Source organism: Ruditapes philippinarum, unplaced genomic scaffold (genome assembly GCF_026571515.1).
Source record: "Ruditapes philippinarum isolate M1 unplaced genomic scaffold, ASM2657151v2 ctg164_1_1_1_1, whole genome shotgun sequence".
NCBI lineage: Eukaryota > Metazoa > Mollusca > Bivalvia > Venerida > Veneridae > Ruditapes > Ruditapes philippinarum.
In genome coordinates, this window is record NW_026866554.1 from 72,597 (window position 1) to 89,039 (window position 16,443).

General features: G+C 32.8%; 1 protein-coding gene and 1 long non-coding RNA gene across 2 annotated transcripts in view; both read left to right on the plus strand.

Moving 5' to 3' along the window:
- The window catches only part of LOC132732854 (plasma membrane calcium-transporting ATPase 4-like), a 61,087-nt gene extending 47,950 nt beyond the window's left edge, over positions 1-13,137 (plus strand). Inside the window, exons 10-20 of the mRNA XM_060719372.1 lie at positions 218-415; positions 1,794-1,996; positions 5,234-5,369; positions 5,899-6,005; positions 6,625-6,866; positions 7,143-7,285; positions 8,371-8,492; positions 8,967-9,149; positions 9,460-9,654; positions 10,383-10,574; positions 12,811-13,137. Of these exons, the coding sequence (XP_060575355.1) occupies positions 218-415; positions 1,794-1,996; positions 5,234-5,369; positions 5,899-6,005; positions 6,625-6,866; positions 7,143-7,285; positions 8,371-8,492; positions 8,967-9,149; positions 9,460-9,654; positions 10,383-10,574; positions 12,811-13,137 (2,048 nt within the window). The remainder of the gene's footprint in view (positions 1-217; positions 416-1,793; positions 1,997-5,233; positions 5,370-5,898; positions 6,006-6,624; positions 6,867-7,142; positions 7,286-8,370; positions 8,493-8,966; positions 9,150-9,459; positions 9,655-10,382; positions 10,575-12,810) is intronic.
- Positions 13,138-13,931: 794 nt separating this feature from the next.
- On the plus strand, positions 13,932-15,218 carry LOC132732866 (uncharacterized). Its single transcript, XR_009626100.1, has 3 exons — positions 13,932-13,973; positions 14,654-14,761; positions 15,153-15,218. It is a non-coding gene; the product is annotated as an uncharacterized LOC132732866 (long non-coding RNA).
- Positions 15,219-16,443: the final 1,225 nt, after the last annotated feature.

Below are 16,443 nucleotides of genomic sequence, written 5' to 3' on the forward strand. Positions count from 1 at the left end.
CTATTATTTGATATATAAACTGCATTTTCTTATTCTATATATCCTTCTATATGTTCTGTATATGATTGAAAACTAACAGAAATTCATAAAAATTGTATTAAGAACTATATGAAACATGTAATAATCAAGATGGATTTTTTAAAAAAAAATCCTGTTACTAGGATAAAATCTTCAGATGCTTGATTTTTCATGTTGTGAATTTAATCTTGCTTGGCAGACACAGAACATGTGAACCTTGAGATGACCGGAAATTCTCACCATGCCAATGCTAGCAACAAAGTAACAAACAAGATTCCCGAGGAGGTTGAGGAAGCTACAACGGAGGTCGCCAAGACAGTACATTCTTCCGCAAGAAAAGAGAAATCTGTCCTCCAGTCAAAGCTTACTAAACTTGCCATACAGATTGGTTATGGAGGTAAAAATTATTTAATTTTTTTGTTGTTACTTACTTAAATATTTGCTGAATTTATTGGACTTGCCTTGCTTGAAATTAGGAACCGGCCAATGTAATTTTACAGGATTAAAAATCTTGATTTGATCATTTGAGTCTGGAGTCTGGTTAGACTGCAAGGGCATAAAGCTTGGCTTGAAACCAGTAGCTTACGCCGAGCCATTGTTGCCATAGCTGTTCAGATGCATTCTTTGTTAAAATTTTAACACAATGTTTGGAATTATTTTATGAAATTCATGTAGAAATAGTTATACAGGAATATAAAAACATATATACATATTTAGTGATTGCAGTATGAACTATGTTTCACAGAAAACCTTATTCCAATCTAGAGGATAATCAGTTTATCTTTGATGCTGTTCTATTTTCCTAATTCAGGGAAAATTTTCATACTTAATTGATTTCCAGCAAACTGTCACATATTCAATTTTGACGCAATTAGGTCAGAATCTTGTTTTGTATAGTTTTTGGAAGGCGATATCGTCGTTGTATGTTGTCTTTTCCTCATTTCTGTCTGCATAGGTCGAACAGCTACAATATCCATGCTATGGGTAATGCCATTTAAGTAAACATAACAAAAATGTACATACATGTAAATTAATCAATTTCTCAAACTCTGTCTCATAGAAATGCTTGAAGAAGACAAATTATATGCATTTTTTTGGGGAAAATACTGCAATATTCATTACAGTTGCTTCAAATACATACAAATCCTTTGTCTATTTGAAATGGTAAACAGCCACAACAGAAAATTCCCTTGATAAGTACTGTAGTGTAGCAAGTAAGGAGGTAGAACTTGATTGCAAGATCCTACTTTTTCCTCTAACAGAAAAAAATGGCTGTACAAGAGTAAACTTAAAATTCAGGAGCAAACTAAGAAGTTTCAATGCATATGCTTTCTGTGTTATAAATCTCCTTTGATAAGTACTTTGATACTAGTGATACTAGTTATGTTTCTGTTTTATTCCCTGTCTGCTTAAGTTTTGCTGTTATGCCTGCTTTCGGAAAGATTTAATGGCCTTCACATGAAAGCCTTTGATTCAACAGATCAAAGATGCGCAGGCTGGTCTGGATCCATGCTGGTCGCAAACCCACGATGTTGGTTTTGTCATGGCACGGCTCATATGGCAAATAGATTGCCTGTGTATATAACTCGAAGAAGAATACTGTAAATGAATTGCCTTTGCCTGTAACTGAATCTTTATAATTATTTAAAATGAATTTAAACAACTAGGTAAAAAAAAAATTGAAGAAAATGGATAAAACAAAAAGTTATTTATTCAGGAACTGTAAATCAATTTTTTATTCTAAATATTGTACATGTACTTATTCTGTATTCTAGGTACTGGTATTGCTGTGCTTACTGTCCTTATCCTTATCATCAAGTTCAGTGTGAGGAAGTTTGCAGTTGAGGAACGGCAATGGGATTGGGGTTATGTGGAGTACTTCGTAAATCATTTCATCATTGGTGTTACTGTGTTGGTGGTGGCTGTACCTGAAGGTCTGCCATTGGCTGTCACACTCTCACTAGCTTATTCAGTCAGGGTAAGTATCAAAATGTAACCATGCAAAGTTTATTGATGACAGATAAGAAAAATTCTGTATATTTATAAAAAAAAAATCCTGAGAAAGGGTGATTTGAAGCATTAATCACAATAAAATTACATGATGACTTAGTTTGATTGAGTCTGTACATGAGAGATAATGAAAAAGTGCAGCATCCCTCATGTTCCCTATCACTGGCTTGAGTGGAACTCAATTGTTTGACACTTAAAAAAGTGCTGGAATCAATGATCCTGAAGAAAAATAAAAATATAATAACACTGAAGTGAAGTACAGGGCAACTTTTTACAGCTGCCACATGGCACTAAGTCCACACAATACTAAAAATTGTATAACTATTATAGTTTATATAACATATATTCAAGGAAGGTAATGTTACAGTTGCATGTTTTGGTAAAGATTTGGGTTTGGCTTAATTTAAATTAATAGCAAATAAGTGAAATAATTTGATGTTTCGGACAAAGCAGACAAACAAGGCACTTGATATTCACTGTTAACTTTATAGAATCTATGTAGTTGATATTGTCAGGGAATGATATCTGCAACTTGTGAAAAATCATTGACAAAAATGCGATGGTATAAAATTTTAGCAATTTCTCATATTAGTCTGGTTATATTCCCAAAGTTGTCGTACAGAATTTAATTTTGATAGGAAAAAAATCGCATTCAGTGAGATTGAAAACTTAGATATGAAAGGCTCGTCTGACCTTTCTTGGTTATGCTTTGACAGTATGGATGTGTTTCAGAAATAGAAAATTGCAGTAATGGGCTTTTATCTAAGTCTTTGTGTGACATGCAGATTTAAGCATGTCAAGTGCTGGAAATTTTCAGTTAACATTGAATAATTTCAAGAGCTTCACCGGTGATGAATACAAAATTTGACACAGATATCTTTTTAATGTCAATTTTGCTTTACTTTAAAGAAAGGGAGACAGTTTATTTATCCAATGCTGCTATGATAAGACAGTTTAGATGAATATAATTATGCATGGTTGAAAAAAAAAATTGGATTCATTTAGGACAAAAAAGTAAACCACATAAGCCTGCTAAATGAACTATGCTGAAATTTATTATTATTTTTTTTTTGAAATTATCATTTATTGTATGAACATTGTCAGTATCAGATTTGAAGAATGTCTTGGTTGGGTGATTTAAGGTGCTTACTTCAAATCGTTTTCCCTTTTCTATTTTGGTTTGAACCCTGGCATGAACATTGGATTCTTTCATGTGGCAAACCTATCCAGCTACCTTATGGAAGGTCAGTGCTTCTGCTAAAGGAGTTGGCTTGTGCTGGAAATAATGCATAGTGATACACAGAAGTGTTCTTCCTACAGCAAAGCTGTAAATTCGCCATATGACCTTAACAGTGTCAGTGAAACTTAAATGCAGAAACAAAACAAAAAAATTCAATTTTCAAAAAATCTATTAAGAGTTTGCATTGAAAATTCTTTAATTTTCAGGAAGTGAATTTATTAGCGCAAAAAAAAGATTATTGTGATATTGGTGCATAATGTTGTTCTGTCTTGTAATTTAGATTATTTATAGAAGATTGTTATCAACATTTATATTCTAGCATGGGATGAGATGTGTCAGTTTGCCTATAATTAATTAGCGCACACTCCTGACACCTTTAAATGGGAAGTTAAAATCAATAGTGGCCAGCCTTTTTAATTGAACTTTGATATTTGATGGTGTTCCATCAAGGACAATTTCACATAGATTTACGATTGTGACCTGTAACTAAAACAGTGCATGGCATTTAAATTTTTTTGTTTCAGTTTAAAGAACTCTTTGATTTGAGATGTTTTTTTCATTTCATGATAGCATCTGTAAACAATCCCATGATATAAATTAGCTTTTCATACACATTTTTTTATCTCGTGAAATGTCATTTTGTTTTTGTTTTTCATTTGTGAAGTACACAGAAATGGTCTGAATTAATGGCCAATGGCTTTTCCTATTGTGAATTATGACTGGACAGGATTGGTTAGAAGCAAAATGTTTTTTTATTTTCTCGATTAGATTTATTTTTTCAAAACAAAAAAGTCGGGTGTGGAAGGAGGAGTTTAGGGTGCGCCAATGACTTACAAGGATATCACTATCGCACATTTTTCTCTTAAAGCTACTACATTTCTTCTAAAAATAATTTCCTAGTGAATTTCTTTTTTTAACATCTATTTTTTTATCAGACTGTTTGCAACAAGGCAATTTGATTATCAAATTAGAATTAGTTTTGCATATTTTCCAGAGAACATAATGGAAAATTGAATCCATTTTATGATTTTGAATGCAAATTGTTGCTAATAGCATTTTCTAGTTGGTTTTTTATCTCCATGAAATTTATCCATTTGTTTGAAAATCCATTTCATGAAATTTATATTTTGAAAATTGTTCTCAGTTCCCTTGAGAGATTCTGAAACCTAACTCTTTTTTGGAAACTTGATAACTTGTGGCAAAAAACAATACAGCCAAAGAAAAATTTTCCTTTGAAAGGTTCTTCATGATAGAAAGTTTTACCATGTGAAATGCAATCAAGTCATCTTTGAGATAGAAATCTGTATCTGCACTTTCCATCAAAATTTATTGTAATCACCCATATTGCTGGGGACACATTTGTCCATTTTTCCAACAAATTTGTGTAAAATTTCACAGCCTGCTTATTTAATGACCTGTCTGAAGTATCATTATTTCATCACCTCAGTGCAGAAACTGGTTAACCCCTATTGAAATTTAATAGGAATTAATCTGTTACTGCACTATGGTAACAATTAATGAGTTTTTTATGTTTGCAAGTTGGATATTATAGTTACTGCTACACGAAGTTACCATAGTCATATATATAAATGTATGATGGTTGAAAGACTTGCTCACATATTATGTCTGTCACATGGTGACAAAAATGTGCACCTTAAACAGGACTAGAACTTAGGCCACTCAAAATACCATTTTCAGCATCTCAATTGACAATTTTGTTGATGTATAAACATTTTCTCCTTCGTGAAAAGTTTTATGGATGTCTTTGTGCCATATGTCTTCAATTAGCTTTTCAAGTGATGTATATTTGTCTGCGTTTCTTAAATTTTCTTTTATATATGTCCGTGACTTAGACCTTTGATATTTTGCATTAGGTTTACCAAGTCTGTTATTTTCATTCTTAATGCCAGGTTATTTGTAGGAATTATAGTCTGGGTTATATGATTTTGTGATGTCTGTTTACAGAAAATGATGCACGATAATAACTTAGTACGTCATTTAGATGCCTGTGAGACTATGGGTAATGCAACTGCAATTTGTTCTGACAAAACGGGTACATTGACCACAAATAGAATGACGGTGGTACAAAGCTATATTGGTGGTAAGTTCAAGTTTTCTAACAATATTTATCTTTTAATATTATGCAACTTAAAGTGTGAAGAGCTATTGACATCGCCGATATAAAGATATAATACATAGATGTAGAGATATGTAATATAGAGTTCTAATTTTGTCCTTGGAATAGAAACTGTTGCTCACCAAATAATTTAATTTACAATGAGCTGTTATGTGACACTTGCATAGTAACCTTGTTTTACCTGCTATCTGGCTTGTAATGTGATGCATGTTAAATGATCAATTTTTTCACCCAGTTGAGTATGTGACTTGTATACAATGTAGTTTGTTCCATGCATTCAGGGGGAGGATGGGGTGTTGATAGGATCCTAAATATGTTGATAAATAAAATAAGCAATTTGTATTTATTGGCATTGGCTCTCACTATATTTGGACAAGATTATAGATTCTATGACCATTACAGTGTCAGTGTTTCTTAAAACGCAATAACAACAACAACAACAAGTATAAGATTGTTTGCTGATTGTGATACATCTTGTTATTATTTGTTTCAGGAGTGCATTATAAATCAATTCCTAACTTCCAGACATTGTCCAACAAGATACAAGAAGTAATGGTGAAAGCCATCTCCATTAACAGTGGCTACACATCACAAGTTATGGTATGGTCATACTATTGTAGTTTTATGGCACCTCCATTACGACCAGCATGGATCCAGACCAGCCTGCACATCCGCGCAGTCTGATCAGGATCCATGCTCTTCGCTTACCAACCCTATTACAAGTACAGAAACTGACAGCGAACAGCATGGGTCCTGATCAGACTGCATGGATGCGCAGGCTGGTCTGGATCCATGTTGGTCGCAAACGCACTATGTTGGTTTTGTCATGACGCGGCTCATTTGCAGGGTATGTGTTGCAGTGAAACAATTTGTTATAAAGGGAGCAAAAACTAAACAAAGTTGCATTTTGACTTCCTAAGAAATATGAATTTTTAAACCATGTACTGTACTTGATCGTCAAAAAGCAAGAGAAGTTAAAATGTCCTTCAGCTGTATGGCCAAAGATTCCGTTTTAGGAAAGTTAATAGGGAACCATGAAAAAAAAAATTGAGAGGAAAAAAAAAATTGAGAGGAAAAAAAAAAGAAGAAAAAATTATTAGGCCTTATTGGTTTTAAGGTTGAATATATAAGGGGAGGTAACAATGAATTTGTTTTTAGACAACTTTTCAGCTTTGATATACAAGGGAGGTACACCTTTCTTATTTTATTGACCTTACAGAAAGGTGAACAAGAAGGAGAACTTCCTAAACAACTTGGTAACAAGACGGAGTGTGCATTGCTCGGCTTTGTCATGGATCTAGGTCAGAGTTATGAGGCCGTGAGGGAGGATCACCCTCAAGATACACTGGTTAAGATTTATACTTTCAACTCCATGAGGAAATCCATGAGTACTGTAATACACCTGCCTGGAGGGAATTTCCGTCTGCTCACCAAAGGAGCTTCAGAAATGGTCCTTAATAAGTAAGTAATTTAACATAAAGATATACGACATCAAGGTCTTACATTTAAGTTGAAATATTACTTAATGTTACAACTAAATGTTCTTTTCAAAGCATTATATTGTAGGTTACTAAATTTGAGCATTTTAATATCAAAACCCACACTTTAATAATGAATATTTCTAAATTAAGAACAAGACAATTTCGATATAACAATTTCTTTATACTAATGCAGAATTGTAGCATTGTTAGGTTTACGTCAGACAAGTCACGTTTTGTGTATTTTTCGTCTTTTTAGATGTGAATATATCCTCGATTGTAAAGGTGAACCACAGCCATTCAGTGTTGAAAATCAGGAAACAGTTATTAAAAGTGTAATAGAGCCAATGGCAGGGGATGGTCTTAGAACTATTTGTATTGCGTACAAAGATTATAGAAAAGGTATGCTAGAATTCATTATTATTGTACAACTTGTAACATTCTTTAATTGATATGAATTTCTTTAAAGGAAGTCGTCTGAGGTTTTTTGACATGACGTGACAGGAAATTATTTTTCAAGATTTATGTTCCATTTGATGTAAATGAAGACTGATAAACTTGTGTAAAAAAAATTTCGATCATTTTTTCACTCCCTTTTCAGGAATAATTGTAATTGTGAAAAATTACCTTAAATTTATAACATTCTAAGAATAACTCAAAAATATGAATTTCAATATATTTCTAAGTATATTTCTAAATTATGTTTTGCAAATTTTTATGTTTTAAGTGACCCCTCCGAGCAATGTAAGATATTCAAATTTTATGTTTTTAGACTTTTGGACATCAGTGGAGTTCCTTTAAAGTGATTTAATTTTAAAGAAAAAAAGTTAATAATTAAACTGTTTTTCTGATGATTGAAAGTGCAGTTAAGATGTCTGTATGTGCAATGTAAAGTTCTTGCGTTACATACATCTATCTAAATATGTATGAATATTACATATTAAACATATGCATGATAAGCAATACCTATCTATTATTGGATTTTCTGAAAATAAACAAGGCATTTAAAAACTGTGACTATTATTAACTGGTAAGCTAATGATGGCTGCTTGATGCTTACGATAATTATAATGATGATAACTGTTGTGATTATGGTAACTGCTATAATAATGATAATGGCTTATGATGATAATTTTGTAATGATAACTGTAATGATGATAATGATTATGATATGACAACTGCTCATATCTTATTATCATTCTGTTATGATAATGGTTTCTGTTATAAGAATGGTTCCTGTTATAAGAATGGTTCCTGTTAAAAGAATGGTTCCTGTTATAAGAATGGTTCCTGTTATAAGAATGGTTCCTGTTATGATGACAGTTATGAAAATGATAATTTTGTAAAGATAATTGTTATATACATGATAGCTAATGATGATGATATGATTATGATATTATAATTGCCAATTTTTAATTAATATGCTGTTATGAGAATGGTTCCTGTTATATTGAGGGTTAAGAAAATGATCATTATATCATAAATAGAGAAGCAAGGAATAAATGATGAGCTGATTGATGATGAACCTGACTGGGAAGATGAAGATGCTATTGTACGTGGCTTGACATGTATCTGTATTGTTGGCATAGAGGATCCTGTCAGACCAGAGGTAAAGTTCTCACTAGTCTCCTCATAATAGTCTTACCAAAATAAGTACTAAATGAGAAACTGATAGCGAACAGCATTGATCCTGATCAGACTGCGCGGATGGGCAGGCTGGTCTGGATCCATGCTGGTCGCAAACCCACTTTGTTGGTTTTGTCATGACGCGGCTCAAATAATGATTGTATTGATTCAGAAATAGGTTTTCTGATTCAGAAATAGGTTTTCTTAATGAAAAAGACATTTTCCTGAATTGATGTCAATTTGATACATGAAATTTTGAGAAATTTATGAATCAATATATTCAGATATATCACACACTATAAAGTTGTAAACAGAGAACCTGATACAGATTTTTATGGCCAATATAAAATTTTGTATGATGTTGTGTTGTTAGTATCAGAAGTAGATAAATGGAAAAAATTTATAGTACTTGTTAATGTGTAGATATACTTTAAAAATAGCACATTTTACCTTTCAGGTACCTAATGCCATCAAGAAATGTCAAAGGGCTGGAATCTGTGTACGTATGGTTACTGGCGACAATGTTAATACAGCCCGCTCTATTGCAGCTAAATGCGGTATCTTGCGTTTCAATGAAGACTTCCTGGTACTGGAGGGCAAAGAATTTAACAAACGTATCAGAGACCCAGCGACAGGCGAGGTAAATTATTTCACGTCTTTGAAATTCACAGACGCCATATGCTAAAAGAGTAATAGATTATTGATAAATGTGAAAAATTTTGGTCTAAAAGCACTTAAATAGTATGGAATGGCAAATTAATGAAATTAGAAGTAGCATGTATGTGTGATACAGTAGTCTGACTGAAGAAAATAAATATGATAATATGTATGATATTTGGTACTGGATATTAATAAAGTCATAGGTCTACTTTAGAATAACACTATGACTCTATAAATTAATCTACATTCTTTATCCTGATATTTGACTTCGAACTTTTATTTTGTGATAGGTTTCCCAAAAATTATTAGACCAGGTATGGCCAAATCTTCGTGTACTGGCTCGATCATCTCCACAAGATAAATATGTTCTTGTAAAAGGTATCATAGACAGTAAACTGACGTCAAGTCGTGAAGTTGTCGCCGTAACAGGTGATGGCACCAATGATGGTCCTGCATTAAAGAAGGCTGATGTTGGATTTGCTATGGTAAGTTTCTCAGTATATATAAATAAGCCTATAGATAAGCCTAATAGTTGAGACTGAGCAATAAATGTGTAAAACATTTTGTCTGTTTCGCATGGGCTATTGAGCAGTGTTTAATGATGTTGTGGTGCTTCTATTATGTTAGCTCTTAATTTAAATTATGTAGAGGCACACCTTTGATCTTAATCTACCAGAAAACTTGTCAACTTACCACACCTGTTCAGTGTTTGTGTTACTTCAACCACTGTAAAAAAATGAAATAAAAAAAAGAAGAAAGAAAAAACAGCATAAAGCAAAAATTGGGTTTTATCCACTCTTGCCTTTATCATAGAATGGTATCAAAATATTGTTGATACTTTTAAGTAGTAGAAAAAATTCTGTCAGTATTGCCATAACTGGTCTTATACATGTATAGTAACGCATTATTTTTTTCTTGAATAAGGTATGCTATTGTGAGAGTACTGTTATATACTATAAATTATTATGAACTTCTGCTGAAAAAAAAAATAAATAAAATCTGCTGAAAATACTAAAATCTTAAACTGAAGAAATATGTAAAATTTGGATTGATTTTTCCAGACATTGTTCTTCAACTCTGACCAGAGTCTATACTGCTGGCTTTCCAAGCTAGTATTCCCTAAAATTGATAATGAACAGTTCCAAAACCAGAAGTTGGACAAGTCCATTTAAGAAATTCAGCAATTTTAAGGGTGATATATTTTACTTTACAGGGTATATCTGGTACTGATGTAGCGAAGGAGGCTTCAGATATTATTTTAACAGATGATAACTTTACAAGCATCGTAAAAGCAGTGATGTGGGGAAGAAACGTATATGACAGCATTGCAAAATTCTTACAGTTCCAGTTGACAGTAAACGTTGTTGCCGTTCTCGTAGCTTTCCTTGGTGCTTGTATTATAGATGTAAGTGGTTTGTAAGTTGTAGCAAGAGTAAAATTGATCTGATTTAAATAACCCAAGTCTTACTAATTACTAAGAGCCTACAAAGTTCATCAAATATCTTGACATTTTTGTTGTTGAAAATTTTACCTACATTTAAGTTATTGTATATGTATGTAGGCTCATGTTTTTAGCTCACCTTGCACAAAGTGCAGGTGAGCTTTTAGGATGGCCAACCAAATGGCGTCCGTCGTCTGTCGTCCGTCCACATTTTAAATATTCTAAGAACATCTTCTATGATACCGCAAGGCCAATGTTAATGAAACTTGGCAGGAATACTCTTTGTATGAAGCTCTATCAAGATTGTTCAAAGAATTCCATTTCATGCAGAACTCTGGTTGCCATGGCAACCGAAAGAAAAATCTTTAAATATCTTCTTTTAAAGAACCGTAAGAGCTAGAGCTTAGATATTTGGCATGAAACATCTTCTAATGAGTGTCTACCAAGTTTGTTCAAATAAAAGCCCTAGGGTCAAAATTGGCCCCGCCCCAAGGGGGTCATTGATTTTTCCCTATATGCATATAGTAAAAAACTTAAAAAATCTTCTTTTAAAGAACCCAAAGAGCTAGAGCTAAGATATTTGGCATGAAACATCTTCAAGCGAGTGTCTACCAAGTTTGTTCAAATAAAAGCCCTGGGGTCAAAATTGGCCCCGGCCCGGGGGGTCATTGATTTTCCCTATATGCATATAGTAAAAACTTAAAAAAATCTTCTTTTAAAGAACTGTAAAAGCTAGAGCTTAGATATTTGGCATGAAACATCTTCTAGTGAATGTCTACCAAGTTTGTTCAAATAAAAGCCCTGGGGTCAAAATTGGTCCCGCCCCAGGGGGTCATTGATTTTCCCTATATGCATATAGTAAAAACTTAAAAAATCTTCTTTTAAAGAACCCAAAGAGCTAGAGCTAAGATATTTAGCATGAAACATCTTCTAATGAGTGTCTACCAAGTTTGTTCAAATAAAAGCCCTGAGGTCAAAAATTGGCCCTGCCCCAGTGGGTCATAGATTTTCCCTTATATGCATATAGTAAAAACTTAAAAAATCTTCTTTTAAAGAACCCAAAGAGCTAGAGCTAAGATATTTGACATGAAATATCTTCTAGTGAGTGTCCACCAAGTTTGTTCAAATAAAAGCCCTCGGGTCAAAATTGGCCCTGCCCCGGGGGTCATTGATTTTCCCTATATGCATACAGTAAAAACTTAAAAAATCTTCTTTTAAAGAACCGTAAGAGCTAGAGCTAAGATATTTGGCATGAAACATCTTCTAGTGAATGTCTACCAAGTTTGTTCAAATAAAAGCCCTTGGGTCAAAATTGGCCCCGTCCCAGGGGGTCATTGATTTTCCCTATATGCATATAGTAAAAACTTAAAAAATCTTCTTTTAAAGAACTCAAAGAGCTAGAGCTAAGATATTTAGCATGAAACATGTTCTAATGGGTGTCTACCAAGTATGTTCAAATAAAAGCCCTGGGGTCAAAACTGGCCCTGCCCCGGGGTCATTGATTTTCCTTATATGTGTATAGCAAAAAACTTAAACATCTTCTTTGAAAAAAACCCAAATAGCTTGAGTTTAGATATTATACATGAAACATCTTTAAGTAAATATCTACAAAGTTTGTTCAAATAAAAGCCCGGGGGTCAAAACTGGCCCTGCCCCAGGGGTGTCATTGTTTTTAACTATATTGTTATAGTAAAAACTTAAAAATCTTCTTTTAAAAAAACCCAATGAGCTAGAACTTAGATGTTTAGCATGAAACATCTTCTTATGGGTGTCTACCAAGCCTGTTCAAATAAAAGCCCTTGGGTAAAAATTGGCCGGGGGGGGGGGGGGCTATATACAGGTGAGCGACCTCAGGGCCATCATGGCCCTCTTGTTCTTTTTAATCGATTTATTAAGACTAATGATTCCATTTGTGCCTGATATAATACACAGAAGGTCACCTGAGGATTCATCCACCAGTAAAGCTGGAAAGATGCCATATGACCTATTCTGTGTAAAATGCCTGCTTCTTGGTGACACAATATAGTAGCATTAAGAAAATTTCTTTTTTTGACATTTTTTGTTTGATTTAAATGCTAAATAATATTTACAGACCAACTTCAATATGATTCACAATCTCCCCTCACTTGGGGAGAAAAGTGGTACATAATTAAATCATTAATTATAACATTGATTTCCACAATAATTTACATGTTTACAGGACAGTCCTCTTAAAGCTATACAGATGTTGTGGGTCAACCTCATTATGGACACTTTGGCATCCCTGGCTCTGGCGACAGAATTACCTAGTGAGGAACTTCTAGAACGTAAACCATATGGACGTACAAAACCACTCATATCCAGAACTATGATGAAAAACATCTTAGGCCATTCTGTTTATCAACTAATTGTTGTGTTTGTCTTATTGTTTGCTGGTACGTATAAAAATAGTTTGAAACCCAATTTTAATAAAAAAAACTTTATAGCAAATTTAAGTTTGATAACAAGTTGCTTGTTTTGTGTTGAACTTTTAAATCTTAAATTATAGACAGCCCATATGCGCTTAAAACCATTTTCTATAAAATCACACATTGCTAAAGTGCTTACTGTTACACAACATGGGAACCCCTATTTTCATCATGATTTGTCTTGTACCTATTAAGAGTGAAGATGTCTTACAAAAGACTTTTTTTCTCATTCCATTAAAATACAATAGACTTGTTTATAGAATAACAAATTTTAAATATAAACCACAAATGTATGTAAATTTCTGGTAAAATAAATAAAGTGTAACCATGAAAATTAATTAAGATTTATTGTATGCTTTTGTGGTTTACTCAATTCATTGCTGTTTGATTAACGCTAACCTGTGTATGATTTCACACCTGCGCTCACAATGACCTGATTACAACTGTTTATTGCACTTGGACTGACACATTGAACAAGCTTATAGGCGGTTACAGCAGTCATCAATATACAAAGAAAAAATTTATGATCCAACCGAAAATTACCGAGACTATTGGAGCCAAAAGGGCCTTAAAGGAGCTTGATCGAATAGCGTACATCAAAAGAGGAGCAATGTATAACCGGCTGCAGTTATTTATGCTTTTATTTTATAGACCATTATTAAAAGGCTATACAGCGGAACAAACTCTGAATTTTTATTAAGGTTGCCAACCCTGTTTGGGGAATTCAAGATGCCGACACAATAAACTCCCAGGCTCCACCTACCCAACATTTTACCATTATATTTAATACATTTGTTATGGATGACTTTATGTAATGAAATAAAGCTCGAAAATCCATGGGGCACGAAATATATTCGAAGGTTACAGCGGAATGCCCAATATTTATTGAATTTGGATAGGAACCATGATTGGACAGGTATGGTTTCTTTTAACAAGCTTCTTAAGGGGCCACTGTTAACTGATAAAAACGTAATAAGGATCAGCCCCAGCTAGTGGGGTGGGCGTAAAGTTTGCACAGTCATCAGTCATGCGTCAAGCTTAGTTTAACTGACAAAAGCATATTAGTGGCACTTGTCCTATGGTCAAAATTTTGTAGTTCTGGATGAAGAAGATGGTAAATTTTCAAGATACGTTTTCTTTAAATGCAGTCTACAAATTTTAAGATAAAATTTGTAGACTGCTACTGTTTAGATCAGTTTTGAAAACATAGTGTATAGTATAACTGTTTTTATTTAAAAAAAACAAAAAAAAACACCTTAATATCTAGTAATTACGGTTATCAATTGTATTAAGCTATATATAGATTGCCAGGTTCTACCTAGGTGCTTGAAAATACTGTCAGAGAAAGACCTCATCAAATGTTATAATATAGTACTGTAGAGTCATCTGTAAAGATAAGATGAGATTTTGCAAGGATGCATTGAATGACTTGCATTATTTAATGTAAACATGCTTGAAAATTTTAGAAAGAAATTTTGCACACAAAAAAAAAAAATAAAAGTGTAAGCAGTTCCTTCTACCTTATGAGTATATTTATTGAAAATTATCTTTTTAACATGCTTTTTTTTAAAAATGTTTTATTTACGATAATTTCAGATTATTATTGTACAGTTTGCTGGCATAGCATTTTACACTGAATCTTTAACCATAGACCAATGGCTGTGGTGTATATTTTTTGGGGTTGGAACGTTAGTCTGGGGCCAGGTAAGATTTAGTTGCATTTTTCTTCCGTGCTTTAAAAACCCCAACAAAACAACAACAAAAAACAACAGAAAACAAAATTTGAATTTGTCGTCTAAACAAATTTACTCAATTAAGTGACTTTAAAGATATTTTTTTAGGGCATATAAAATGTTACTTGAAATGGTTCAGGCTTACTATCATAGGAACTTGCGTGCCACAAGATTCTGATATTCATCAACATTTATAAAGCCCCTTGCAAGGGCCTTGCTGTTTCAAATGAAGGCAATAAAAATCTTCCTCTCAGACAAGCTTTATAAAACTATGGAAACTCTACGACTTTTTAAAAATATGACATGTATCTTTCAATGTTCATGATTTATGTAAGTAATTGATTTTATTTTCGTGCAAATAGCTAGTTACATCTGTACCCACGAAGAGTTTACCGAAACATTTACATTGGGGTAAGGGGGAACCAGAAATGTTATGAAATTATGCTGTGGCGGGCTCGCCTCTGGTGATGTGTAGGGGGCTCCGTGGCCAGATTTCTCCTGGGGTGAGAGCCAACCGCCTCCAACAAAGGTAAAGGGTTCTCTCCCCTTTTTGGACTAAATATCAAGGCTTCCCCCGGAAATAATCAATTTAAAAACCTCTGCGAGGTTTGGGAAAAAATAAATATTTTTTTCCTTCCCCTCCCAAAACCGTGGCTTTAACATTTAAAAAACAAAAAAAAAGAAAAATTTATTGACTCAGCCCGTTAACATTTTTAAAGTTATTCGCTTCTAGGGAAACCTTTCATTTAAAATTATTTTTTTATCCAAAAAGGGAAATTTTTTGAATTTTCTACAAAATCACAAAACATAATTAAAAAAATCTAAATTTGAAAAACTTATGCTTTTATACATATGAAAAAGTTTTTACATTATATAAAAAAAACAAAATAAATTTTTTTACTTTCAAAAAAATAAAACAAAGATAGGGGTCTATAGAATAATACGATTTAGGAAAAAGTTAAAGCATAATTGACAAAAGAGCCCCGCGATGATATAAATTTGATAAAATTTTTTTCTTTAAAAGTTTGTGAAAATATATAAAACATTGAATATTGTAGGAAGTAGACTGTTCTTTTCTAACATAATAACCTACTATGTATTTTATTATTATTATCATTATTATTGTTAAAAATAAATTTATTTTGCTAAGTAACATATATATATATATTTGTATGTAAAGCTAGGAGTTTCTTTATATCTATGCTGAAGTAAGTTAGTAAAGGAAATAAAAAATGCTAAGGAGATATGCTAATTGTAGGGAAAAAAGCAACAAAAAAATCCCCCAAAAACAACTATTATTTAATTGCACATGATGACTGTTGGGTATTATAACTATTTAAGATATGGTGTATGCCTCATTTTTTATAGAAGTTATTTTTTCCTCCTCATTTTCCTTGTCTTTTACTTAGGATGTAAATTAGGTGCTTTTTATCTCTATCTCTCAGCCAAAATTGAAAATATTGAGCTGTCAAAATATTGAAATCTGGCCATATGGCTTTGATATCTTTTGAACAATCTTTTGGGCAATTTAAACCAGTCTTTCTCTCTCAATTTTAATTGAATCCTTGCTACCATTTTTTTCAGTAAAAAGTTATATTCAGATCCTATTTTTTCGCAGGAGTTATGGCCCCTTTTGTATATGAGAAATTTCCA